The 13,084-nt window shown below is 40.5% G+C and overlaps 1 protein-coding gene across 1 annotated transcript in view; it reads left to right on the top strand.

Moving 5' to 3' along the window:
• cpm (carboxypeptidase M) overlaps nucleotides 1–12,809 on the top strand; it is a gene marked incomplete at its 3' end in the record, with an annotated part of 21,872 nt that extends 9,063 nt beyond the window's left edge. The window contains exons 4-9 of the mRNA XM_080754311.1: nucleotides 1–13; nucleotides 5,449–5,554; nucleotides 5,695–5,865; nucleotides 7,318–7,470; nucleotides 11,218–11,366; nucleotides 12,585–12,809. The exon at nucleotides 1–13 is cut by the window's left edge and continues 84 nt beyond it. Coding sequence (XP_080610437.1) covers nucleotides 1–13; nucleotides 5,449–5,554; nucleotides 5,695–5,865; nucleotides 7,318–7,470; nucleotides 11,218–11,366; nucleotides 12,585–12,809 — 817 coding nt within the window. The remainder of the gene's footprint in view (nucleotides 14–5,448; nucleotides 5,555–5,694; nucleotides 5,866–7,317; nucleotides 7,471–11,217; nucleotides 11,367–12,584) is intronic.
• Nucleotides 12,810–13,084: the final 275 nt, after the last annotated feature.

Below are 13,084 nucleotides of genomic sequence, written 5' to 3'. Positions count from 1 at the left end.
AAGAGAGCTGGAGGTATATAGGCTCTCTGTGTGTGTGTGTGTGTGTGTGTGTGTGTGTGTGTGTGTGTGTGTGTGTGTGTGTGTGTGTGTGTGTGTGTGTGTGTGTGTGTGTGTGTGTGTGTGTGTGTGTGTGTGCGTGCGTGCGCGTGTGTGCGTGCGCGTGTGTGCGTGCGCTATGCGTGCGTGTGTGACACTCTCATCCGATAACATCTCTTCCCCCCAATCTGATGACTCAGTCTGATAACAATCACACCTGATAACTACTCCCCGCTTATCTCCTCATACCAATCAGTGAGGTATATTTCATTGTTGTCGGGCAGAAACCTCCTATATCCATATTCTATATATATATATATTTTTTTTTTGTAAAATCAACCCTGCTTGATCACCATCGCTACAGCGTCACACAAAAGTGTCGTCTAATCCACAAGTTAGAAAATGTGCGGCGAAGAAAGGCGTTTCGAGCTTGAAGATCTATGCTACTTTTGATGCTTTTTAATTTGAATCCTGAAAAGTAACAGTTTTGGACATATGAGGTTTCCACCCGACAGAGACGACGTGTACCTTGTCATATCTTCCTGTCGGTGGGCTCTGTATCTCACATACTGTATACCACACTAGATGCGTGCAAGCTCAGGCAAGCTGACATGTCCCTAGCCATTGCGTTGTCTTTCATGTCAAGGATATATCCAAAATGTTCACATTTTTTGAAAGATTTTTTGTTTATTTTATTTTAATTTTTAGAATCTACAAGCTCACAAGGTGTCCCGATGCAACGCGCTAAGCTTGTAGTTGTAGTTGTAGATCTTCTATTTTCAATATGTGTATAGGGTTAAAGTGGTTGGAACCCTCCTCAAGGACCCCTTGGTGTATTTTAGTCGGATCCGAAGGGATTTTAAGGGAAGGGAAATGTTCGACTCACACATCTCTCAGCTGGAGACAAAAAACAATCTCCCAACTTTGGTTGCTAACACTGGGTGAAAAAATGTACTCGTTGGAGGCGGAGTGTGTAGTCAAGTTGGCGACTTGCCGTCGTATCAGAGTCCAAGATGAGCTATCACCTCAAATTTTAGGCGATAAGCTATCACCTAAAAATGTGATGGCCATCATAGTCATGGACTTACTGTGAAGTCCTATCACTGCACCTCTGGGCCTCTGAAAACAGGGGGCATACTGATTTGTCAACCAATCAGTGAACGGGGTGATGGGGAGATGTCTGATAGTAAAAACAGAGGAGATGTATCGGGGTTTGCGGTGATAGTCCTTCACCGTGGTGAATGACGTAATGTTGTAGTTTTCTTAGTTTAAAAGACTACACCACGGTGATAGCTTATCACCGCAGAGTGTACTATGATATGATACCCTCTTAACTCTATGGTTGGTAGTGACAAGTTTTTTATTTATTCATTTTTTCGTTTCTTGATAAAACCAAGCCATTGTGCGACCCCACTGTCACCTGCCCGTGACCCCACTTTGGGTGGGGACCCATAGTTTGAGAACAAACTGCTTTAGGGTAATAGGTTTGATATCTGACATTATCACCACTGTGAATAATTATGTTCTAAAAATGGGGCTTGTTTTCTCGGAGTGGACCAGAGCCCTGTCAACTGACTATGACTAAGAAGTGTAACAAAGAGCCTATTTTTTTCCCCTTAATTTCACCGTTATTTATTCAGGAAGGTCAATTGAGAGCAAACTCTCACCCCTGATTACAGCAAACATCGCATAACATTTTAACAAAACAAACAGCAAGATGACAGACATTTCAGAAATTCTAAGAATTTCTGAAATGTCTGTCATCTTGCTGTTTGTTTTGTTAAAATCGTGAAAAGGGAACCCACATGCACATCCTCTACAAAAATGTGGGTAGGTGCTGAGCGACGACAATATAGAGAAGAATAATTAAAGGGCTCCAACACAAAAGATGCTTTATTGCACCAGAAATAATCTGTGATGTTTTGAGCACAAAGCTATTCCTCACACATTGTATGGTTTAAAGTGGTTAATAATTCATCCAAAAACTCTGGGGTGGGAGCCCCAACCTCTGGGTGGCCTACGAGGAGACACAATGACTCTTAACACCAGTGCTGATTTTGACATCAAATTTTGAATTTGAAGTATAGTCGTAGTCTTTTGAATAAAATGTAATTTAGTTTCAGTCATATTTTACTGAAAAGTTTGCATGCTTAAAATAGCTCTCTACAAGCTTGCAGATCTGCTATTTTCAGAGCGCAACACCCGAGCGGAAAGCCCAACCAAACATAAATTACTTGTCTTTTAGTTCTCTACTGGATCTCTTCTCCACTATTCCCTCCCTAAAATTTGATCTAGGTTGTATTTGTTGAGGACATTCTTCAATATATTTAGTCTTAGTTTTAGTCATCATAAATTAGTTTGGTAGCACTTTATAATAACTATACACTATAAAGCATTAGTTAAGCATTAGTAACTAATGAACTCATCATGAATTCATCATGAGTTCATAGTTTATTAATCATGAATTCATCATTAGTAAGGCATCATTTATACATTAACTGAACATTAGTTAACACAGTAGTTAAGCATTAGTAACTACTGAATTCATCATGAGTTCATACTTTATTAATCATGAATTCATCATTAGTAAGGCATTATTTATACATTTACTGTACATTAGTAAACACAGTAGTAAACACAGTAGTTAAGCATTAGTAACTGCTGAATTCATCATGAGTTCATACTTTATTAATCATGAATTCATCATCAATTAATGATTTATTAAGGTAGTTACTACTCGTTAGTTAAGTATGTTCCGTGAGCCCATCTAAAGTGAGGACTATTCATGCCTTATAAAGCATTTATAAATGAGATAGAAGCAGTGATGTAGAAAATGACCGTATTTATTACAAAAGCGGACACCTGAAACAACATAGTAATAATAAAACAAAACATTCATGATTAATAAGCATTAGTAACTGCTGAATTCATCATTAGTTCATACTTTATTAATCATGAATTCATCATCAATTAATGATTTATTAAGGTAGTTACTACTCGTTAGTTAAGTATGTTCCGTGAGCCCATCTAAAGTGAGGACTATTCATGCCTTATAAAGCATTTATAAATGAGATAGAAGCAGTGATGTAGAAAATGACTGTATTTCTAGGTTCGTGAGGAGGTGACTAAAAGAATAGACCAGAGACAAGAGCTTAAATGTGAATAATAAAGACGTCAAGTTTACTGAATGAAATAATGAAGCAAAAATAGTATGCATACAATAAACTATTTACAATGATGGAGGTAGGTAGACAAAATTCTCAAAAACCATTCAACACCTTTCTTTTTTAGAGCAGGTTCTTAGGCCAGTTTTTCTATTTAGTTTACCAACTAAATATTTAATCCAGTTAATTCAAACTAAAGATAGTTTTCTATTTAGGACCGGTCAATCTTTATTATATGTTCAGCCTATTTAAACAGGTAAGACCTATTTATTTGAGCTATTTTCAGCAGGTTAAGTATGCTTTCAAAATAAAATGTGCAGGCAAGTACCTTTAAACTCCCCTTTAACCTTAATATGACCTTTAAGTTCAACCTTTACAGAAAATAATAAAATAAAATATCAAAAACAATCAATTATCAAAAATAGTGCAATATCAATTTTAGTAACAAAACAGTGCAATATTGTCAATATCTAACTTCCAAATGAAATGTCACTGTCTTTTCCTCTTCCTTAGATCTGTGTTCAGTTAACTCAGTGGATGATCAAAACAGTTCAGTTGCTCGGTCCAAAGTCTCAGTTCAAAACTATTAGTTAGTCAAAGTTCTGTTCAAAGTCAAATCTCAGTTCCAAAAAATAGTCAGTCAGAGCTCTGTTCAAGTCACTTGGTCAAACCATGCAGTTGGTCCAATAGATGTTTTTGTAGATTCAGTTCCTGGGTCTCCAATAGCTTGCCATCCGATGTCTGTGTGTTGCCTCACATGGAGAGGAACCCACTCAGTTCAAAACTATCTCTCCTGTCTTTCTTCAGCTGCTGGTCAGGCTTGTTGATGAGCAGCAGCCAGTTAGCTTAGCTGTTAGCCACAAAGTTCGTTTTTGCTGACTGAAGCACTGGATTCTGTTGGCTCAAACTCCTGCTAACTTGGCTAGGCCTTTAAACACTCATATTGTACAAAAATAACACTTAAACTCTCGAAAATAAATGCTCAACTGTCTTTTGTCTGACGTTTTTTCTCTCTGTTCACTCACTGTTCTGATGATCATACACTCTGTCTGTATCAGGAAGAGACTCTTAAAGGGGCAGTGCTCCTTTTATAGTGGAGTGCACTTAAAGGGATTTGTTCAAAGCCCGATTTTTTAACCTCACATATAAAATGTTTTTGGCAAATTTTACACAATACAGCATGAGTTTTCAACCTTTTTAAGCATATTTATTACTATAGATGAACCAACTATTTATTGTTGTTTTTAAGCAAAATCATATGATGCAATGAATTAACCATGAGTTATTTAAACCAGTATGCATAACCAGGTAGTCATTTATTTGACTTTTTATCACCATATAATTGACCCTTATTTGGAACCTGGGTTATATAATGTACAGTAAATGTATAAATAATGCCTTACTAAAGTATGAACTCATGATGAATTCAGTAGTTACTAATGCTTAACTACTGTGTTTACTAATGTTCAGTTAATGTATAAATAATGCCTTACTAATGATGAATTCATGATTAATAAACTATGAACTCATGATGAATTCATGATGAATTCATTAGTTACTAATGCTTAACTAATGCTTTATAGTGTATAGTTATAATAAAGTGCTACCATTAGGGTATGTCAGTGAAAATAGGTAGTGGAACGAACATTTTTCGTCATAGTTTTAGACGAAGGAATGAACACTGTTCACTCTGCTCTGATGTCAGGGGAACCACTCTAACAGAATGGGTTTGCTGCTCTGACATCCCACTCTGGCTTCACTGTGATGTCACACTAACATAATCCCTTTTATGCCCATATATGGAGTTCACTCATGTCATCAATATTAAGCCCATATCTAACAGGACTTCATATGGGAATGCCCATACATGGAGGCCACATCGGCCACATACCACACTAACAGAATCCATATATGGCCAAGACAGATGGCCAAGACAGCCCATATCTGTGTGGCTGGTTCTACAGACAGGGATCTCTGTGTATGGGCTTAAAAGGGTATGATGTCAGATGTCAGAGACATCATAGGACTTTCACATAATGAATAACTGAGTAAGCATGTTTGGGGTCTCACAGCTTTATCTCCATATACAGTATATCCATATATGGGTACCAGGGGTCTCCATATATGGGTAACTGGTCCGATATACATCACTGGCCAGATGGCCAAGACATGGCGCCCTGAGGCGTCTTACTGGTCCTATCACTCTGCCGTTGTGGTCATACTCTGTGGTGTTGCTGTGTCTTTGTAGGTGCAGGCAGTGATGAACTGGCTGAACACGGAAAGCTTCGTTCTTTCGGCGAACCTCCACGGTGGAGCACTAGTCGTTAGCTACCCTTACGACAACAGTAATGGAGGTATACCGACACCAAACGATAAATGTATTCCTATTGATCGACGTGAGCTGTGAGCTTGTATATCTGCTATATCCCCTCCACGTTGGGCCCTAGTAACTCAGTCCCACTTCTCCCCCCCTTGTGACGCCCCTGATGTCCAGGTGTGGAGTTGGTGGGCAGGGCCAGCCTTACCCCAGACAACGACGTGTTTGTTTACCTGGCCAAGGTGTTCTCCTACAGCCATGCCACCATGCACCGTGGCAACCGTTGTCGTGACAACTTGGCGTTCCCCGACGGCATCACCAACGGCTACCAGTGGTACCCTCTGTCAGGTTGGTATCGTTGCTATGACAACTGTGAGTTTGCGTTGGCATGGTCAGTGATGGAAGAAGTACTCTTCTTTCAGTACATTTCTTTTCCTTAAAGGGGTACTGTCACCTAAAGGGGTTGAGGGGCAGATTACACTGTGACATGAGCTTCTCTGAAAACGGTCTGAAACAGACTGAAGCTCATGTCAAAGTGTAATCTGCCCCTCGCCCCCAACAACAGCTGACCAGTACAGTAAGTAGTCATACAGTCAGGCTATACAGACAATTAATTTGATTGGCTTATAATTGCGCATCCCCACCATGACATCATAAAAATATTAACTTGTTTTTGCCAGACCCATGAAATGGGTAGGCCTACATAAGCAAATGTCGGTCTGTCCCTTTTCTATATAAAGGGTATATATGATGATGACATGATGATGACATGCCTACAAAAGGCATGATGTCATAAATGATGATGACAGACAGGGGGTCTGGCACAACCAGGTTGACCTGGTCTAGTTTAAGATGATTCTTAAAGTGACAGACAGTAACCCTTTAGGTGACAGGCCCCCTTTAAGTAATCGTATCAATTCCACAATATGAAAACACTCTGTAACACGTTACTTTACACTTCTTATAATGGTTAATAATCATGTATGACAACTTATAACAATGTTTATAGTGCTGGTCATAATGCATTATAAGCTCAGTGGAACGACACATAATAACCATAACTTAGTTAGTTAGTCTTTGTTATAAGTTGTTATGCATAATTAAAAACAAATAACGAGTGGTCCGAAGCATTATAAGTGCATTATAATGCATTATACTGCATTTTAAATGTGATTATTATGCATTATACACCCAACCTTTAAGTAAGTGTTAGCTGGTAGTTATAATATGCTGTTCCACTGATTTTATAATGCATTATGACCAGCACTTTTAAATCATATTATTATACGTTCTGATACTTCATAAACCCTATTATAAGTTGTTATGCATAAACATTTATAACAAGTGTTATAATGGCTTATACGTGCATTATATATATATATAGTTGTTTTTTTGTGAATAATTTTGGATATTTTTGAAACATTTGAACAACACTTCTTGTGTGAGGGTCCCTGACACAAAATGAAAAAGTGTACATACGGTAGATGACTGATATATGCTGTATATATTTGCAAGTAGAACGCAGGACTCTAACTATATCTATATATTAAACTGTATATTATATATAGAGGGTATTCAGTCATATGCCACTCATCTGGACTGAGTGGCAAAACATAAAGCAGCATGAAGCATTGAGGTTTGGAAGCGCTCGTTGGGAAACTCCTTCTGACACCTCCTGACTCCCACTGACTCCTCCTGACTCCCACTGACTCCTCCTGACTCTGTTTTTTTGCCACTCATTAGGCGTTTCCGCATAACTTCCAGGTACGATGATGTCACCCGCATACCCTCTATTTGCAGGTGGAATGCAGGACTATAACTATATTTGGGCCCAGTGTTTGGAGTTGACCCTTGAATTGTCGTGCTGTAAATATCCGCCAGCCGATCAGCTTCCAGCGCTGTGGAAGGAGAACAAACAGGCTCTACTGGATTACATTAAACAAGTTCACCTGGGTTAGTGTCTGTCTGTCTGTCTGTCTGTCTGTCTGTCTGTCTGTCTGTCTGTCTGTCTGTCAATTCAATTCAAATGAGTGTTATTCACATGAGAAACATACATTTACATTGTCAAAGCACGTGTCACAACAAAACTGATGATAAACATTGGGAAAAATGTGCTTACATTAAGTTTATTTCTCTCTGTCTCTCTTTCCGTCGGTCTGTCTCTTTTCTCTCTCTGTCTCTCTTTCCATCTGTCTTTCTGTCTGTCTGTCTGTCTGTCTGTCTGTCTGTCTGTCTGTCTGTCTCTCTCTTATAGTTGTGAATTGCACTCTACAAGCACAAATCGGATATACACTTACAGAATGTTTGGTACGAATTGCCAGTACAAGTACAAATCCTTTTCACGGATACAGATAATTATGAGTCTGTTCTGCTACTCTCTCTCTTTCTCTCTCTCTCTCTCTCTCTCTCTCTCTCTTTCTCTCTCTCTCTCTCTCTCTCTCTCTCTCTCTCTCTCTCTCTCTCATTCAGAAACTGGGCCACCTTCGTTGTTAATAAAAGTTCTGGAAACCCTAGAGCAACACTGGATCACTCATTAATAGTCAATGGCTAGCTTAATGTGAATGAAACAGAGGATAATGGTTAGCTGACACCCCCGTTGTGTGTGTGAGTGTCAGTGGCGAGTCCAGACTTTGGCACTGACTTTTGCGGGGGTGTAATGAAGTGTGAGTACATGAAGTATGAGCACACACGCTTGTCTGAATATCATTACCTCGATGACTGCCAAGGGCCACAAGAGGCCGCTAAAGTGCCAGACATTTCCCCATAGGCCTTCACTATAACATCCGGGTACCCAGGCAGAAGTGCATTGGGATTTCACTGTGAACAGTGTTATGAACGTGAACCGGATGAAGAAGCCTCAAGATTTGAGGCTATTTAGCCGCAAAACAAACTTTTTCGCTGCCATAGGAACACAGTTCAGAGAAAAAGGTCTCTAAAGATGTGAGAATGTATTGGATTAGGCGGCGGCCTGGATCAAAATTTAGACGGGGGCTTCATCGAGGCCTCCGATTATTCAATTCATTTTATTAAAGAAACCGTAATTTTTTGGTTTCGGTAACTCGGATACGTCGCGCAAAAATAGAGTTTTTTTGGGGGGGCTCTAAACTTTATTCTAAACCATTTTCAATGGAATAAATCGTCGGAACACGTAGAATGGCTCGTTGGAAAGCGATGGACGAGCCAGGACCACCCACGTCTCTACAAGCAGCTCAGGGTAAGTAAAATAGCAAAAAAAATATTGGATTGGATTGAAAGAAATAACCGAAATTGTTCGGTTTTAGCACTAAAAGAGTTAATTGACTTTATTTTGTCTCCACTACCCATATATTTACTGGTCAGTGACAAAATGGGGCTGGCAAGATGAGGAGAGAGAGAGAGAGCGAGAATAAAGTGGCATTTATTTTCTATTAATGCCAAAACCGAACAATTTCGGGGGTTTTTTCAATCCAATACAATATTTTTTTTTTTCTATTTTTCTTACCCTGAGCTGCTTGTAGAGACGTGGGTGGTCCTGGCTCGTCCTACGCTTTCCAACGAGCCATTCTATGTGTTCCGACGATTTATTCCATTGAAAATGGTTTAGAATAAAGTTTAGAGCCCCCCAAAAAAACTCAATCTATGCTGTCGGCGGCGCGACGTATCCGGGGTGCCGATACCGAACTAGTTCGGCTTTTTTAATAAAATGAACTAAATAATCGGAGGCCTTACCGAAGCCTGTCTCTAAATTTTCATACAGGCCGCCGACAGCGATCTCTTTCCGCCGGCCCGTAATCGGGTAACGCCGCCGCATCGTGCCGCCTAATCCAATACATTCTCACATCTTTGAAGCCCATTTTCTCTGAACTGTGTTCTCATGGAAGCGAAAAAATCGGGCTTCTAAAATGAGTGATAGCCTATAGCCATCTTGTAGCGCTCTTCATCCGGGTCATTTTCATTCCACTGGTGAACGTGAAATTTTCCAACGTGAAATGAAAAGCCACTGCTGCGTGGGTCCCCGTATGTTACAGCGGTGGTCTATGGGACTATCTCTGGCACTTTGGCGCCCTCTTGTGGCCTTGGCACGCATCGAGTTAAAAACTGGTGGAAATCTGATGAAGCAGCAGACCATGAAATAACAGCTGTGTGTGTGTGTGTGTGTGTGCGTGTGCGTGTGCGTGCGTGCGTGCGTGCGTGCGTTCGAGTGCCAATCCTGGTAGCTATTGCTGGATGTCACTCCCTCCCCATTTCCTGTCAGTCTACTGTCCTATCAATAATAAAGGCATAAAAATACCCCAAAAATACATCTTTAAAAAGGGAAAGCGAGAGTTCCAAATACGAATCCTATTATTACACCTGCCTCAGAGTCAGAGCAAGCCAAACCATCCTGATGCTCAACAGACTGGCATTAGACCCTCCTCATCCTAACACTACTAATAGTCAGGAGATTTAAATCATTTCTTGACAAATCCAACCCAACCAAATTATCAATCAACAAAAAAATTATTATGAGGTGCCTTTTGATCAAAACGCCTAAGTAGGCCTACTCTTGCTCTCGCTGCAGTCACTGTCACTGAGTGGTGGAGACAGAGCTTAATTCACTTCTTGGTCACATGCTCTTCAAGAGTCTCAAACACTAACCAGTAAATGGTTAACTAATGTATGCAGGTCAGGACCAACCAAGAGTGGGTGGATTAGTGTCTAGATTAGTGATTGGCGTTTGGTTTGGTATTTCCTGCAAATGTACCCCCCAGATTGTATATTATATTGTACATAATGTATATTATATTGTAGGTATACAGTAGCTGTGTTTAGGTCGCAAGTTTAGTATGTTAACGGTCACAGCTTGTCCGTATGTATGTATGTACACTATGTATCTCTGTCTATAACGCCTGACACTGTGGTTCTGGTTCTATGTGTTTGTCGCTCTGACATCACGCTCTGGCTTCACTGTGATGTCACACTAACAGAATCCATTTTATGCCCATACATGGAGTTCCCTAACAGGACTTCATATAGGAATGCCCATATATGGAGGCCACATCGGCCACATACCAGTGGTTCTACAGACTGCGATCTCCATGTATGGGCATAAAAGGGTATGATGTCAGATGTCATAGACATCATAGGACTTTCATATCTCCATATACGGGTACCAGGGGTCTCCATATATGGGTAACTGCTCCGATATACATCACTGGCCAGATGGCCAAGAATTGACGCGACAAGGGCGAGGTCACATGTCGCCCTGAGGCATCTTACTAGTCTGTCTGTCTGTCTGTCTGTCTGTCTGTCTGTCTGTCTGTCTGTCTGTCTGTCTGTCTGTCTGTCTGTCTGTCTGTCTGTCTGTCAATCAGAATAGGAGTTCAAGAGGTTAACACAGCATAACATGGACAATGATTGTTCAAAGTTCTGTCCACCTTTGGTTGTTAGAGTGCCATTTCTACAATAAAGCTGTGAATAAACTACTAGTGTATGATGTTATATACCAACATTGGTTATTATAACTTATTAAACTACTGTAGCAATCTTGCCAATAACACACATGTCCAATGTACTTACTGTACATAGAATAAAATAGAAAATAGTGTCTGTCTATCATTATATTATTGGAAAAAGAGGCCCTATTATATTGTATTTTGTAACATTTTGTTTTACAGATTTTTGTGTGTTTTACACATGGACATGGACCTATGACCATTCTGTGTCTCTCTTCCTCTCTAGGTGTGAAGGGTCGTGTGTGGTCATGGTCAGGTCTCCCTTTAGAGGGCGCTGTTGTTGAGGTTCTGGGGAGAAACAACCTGTTCCCATTTAAAACTGACAGGAGAGGAGAATATTACAGATTACTTCTACCTGGAAGCTACACCTTCAGGGTAACACACACACACACACACACACACACACACGCACGCACGCACAGACACACATCATTACTGTCGGGCGGAAAACATGTATGTCCAAGACCATTACTTTGGAGGAAATGGAAAAAAGAACCTGTGTTTCAGTGTTGTTATTATATGCAAAAATCTTGTAGACCTGCTACTTTTGCTGTTTTTGAATTTGAAAAAGGAAACTGAAAAGTAACAGTTTTGGACACTGACCTGACGATATAATGTAATAATTATAAATAATAAATAATAATACACTTTATTTATTTAACAGAAAGAAAACCAAAAGCACAAAACAACACTAAAAACATTAAAAACTCAGCTATATAGATCAGCTATTTTCACAATGTCTGCCTCTGATATTTGACAATTTGGCCTATGTTTAATTTGTCATTTTAGAGGTATTAAAAAGTCCTCAAATTGTCACTTTATAAATGTGCAGATACCCTCTATACACTTAAACTTTATGTTGGTTTGTTTACTGTTGAGAGAGAAAACAATGTTGCACATTAAGCTTATCATCTGGGGACCCCCCAAAATAATTTGGGGACCCCCCTGGGGGTCCCGACCCTCAGGTTGAGAACCACGTGCTGAGGTGGACTACAGGCAGCCGGAACCACCAAACCGGAACCACCGGTGCCTTGCACCTCCAAAATGTTTAAAATGGTAGATAGATTATAGAAGGATGTCCACGATCACAACACCAGAGGCAGCTCCACTAATCATGTTCAACGCAGATTTAACACTAAACAAGGCTCTAATTCTTTCTCCTGCTATACCACCAACATGTGTAATGCCCTTCCGCAAGCCTTTAAGGAGAGCAAATCCCTAGCCTCCTTCAAAATTGGTATGAAAAGTCACCTTCAGGCGGCTGCTACTTGTGACTTTTAAATAGACTAAGCCCCCATGCCCCAAAGCATACAAATACGGAGATTACAAGGTTTCTGCCTAAGATTGGCAATATATTATTATGTGTTAAATCTGTGTGACATTGCGTTTAACCTATTTCTCACAGGGGTCCAAACGGACCCTTCCTGGTCTGTAAATCTGACCGTTACGGGTCCATTTGGATCCAGTTGAACGCACAGTTAAATAAAGGCTAAGCATTTCACAGTTTAGATTGGGGTCCCAGTCAGAAATAAATAAAAACTCGTACCCTTCAAATGAAAAAGGTTGGGAATCACTGTCGTGTTTGATTGACAGGTGTCATATCCTGGACATGACGTTCTGAGAGAGACGCTGTCCGTGCCCTATGGTCCCGACGGCTACTCGGCCCTCGTCCATCACTTCCGCTTACGGAAGGCCACAGGCGTGGCAGCCAGCCCCACCCCACTGCCCTGGACACCCTTGAACGGGCGTGGGGCCGTGTCCGTGCCCCACCTACTATGGATTGTCTGGGTTTGGTTTGGGGCTTTGGGCCTCATTTAAATCTTCGACAAGGACGCTAACTTCCGGATACCTCAGAAGACAAATCAACAAATATATAACAAGTATCCAAGTACACTGTGTGCCTCATATTGAACCAGTTCAGAGTGTTTCCACTGAACATGAATTGGTTCTGTACCAGAACCAAAAAATGGCCGCCGGTTCCGTGAATGCACCAAGGTTCCAAGAATTTAGAACGGAACAAGTTCTAGAAGAAGTTATTTTGGTGCAAAGGGGGGGCCCCAGTCTACTGATTCTGCCCTTGGTGGGCAAGGGCG

Source organism: Nannobrachium achirus (assembly GCF_963921795.1).
Source record: "Nannobrachium achirus genome assembly, chromosome: 23".
NCBI lineage: Eukaryota > Metazoa > Chordata > Actinopteri > Myctophiformes > Myctophidae > Nannobrachium > Nannobrachium achirus.
The sequence above is the reverse complement of the archived record's forward strand: the minus strand, read 5'-3'. Positions and strand labels throughout refer to the sequence as shown.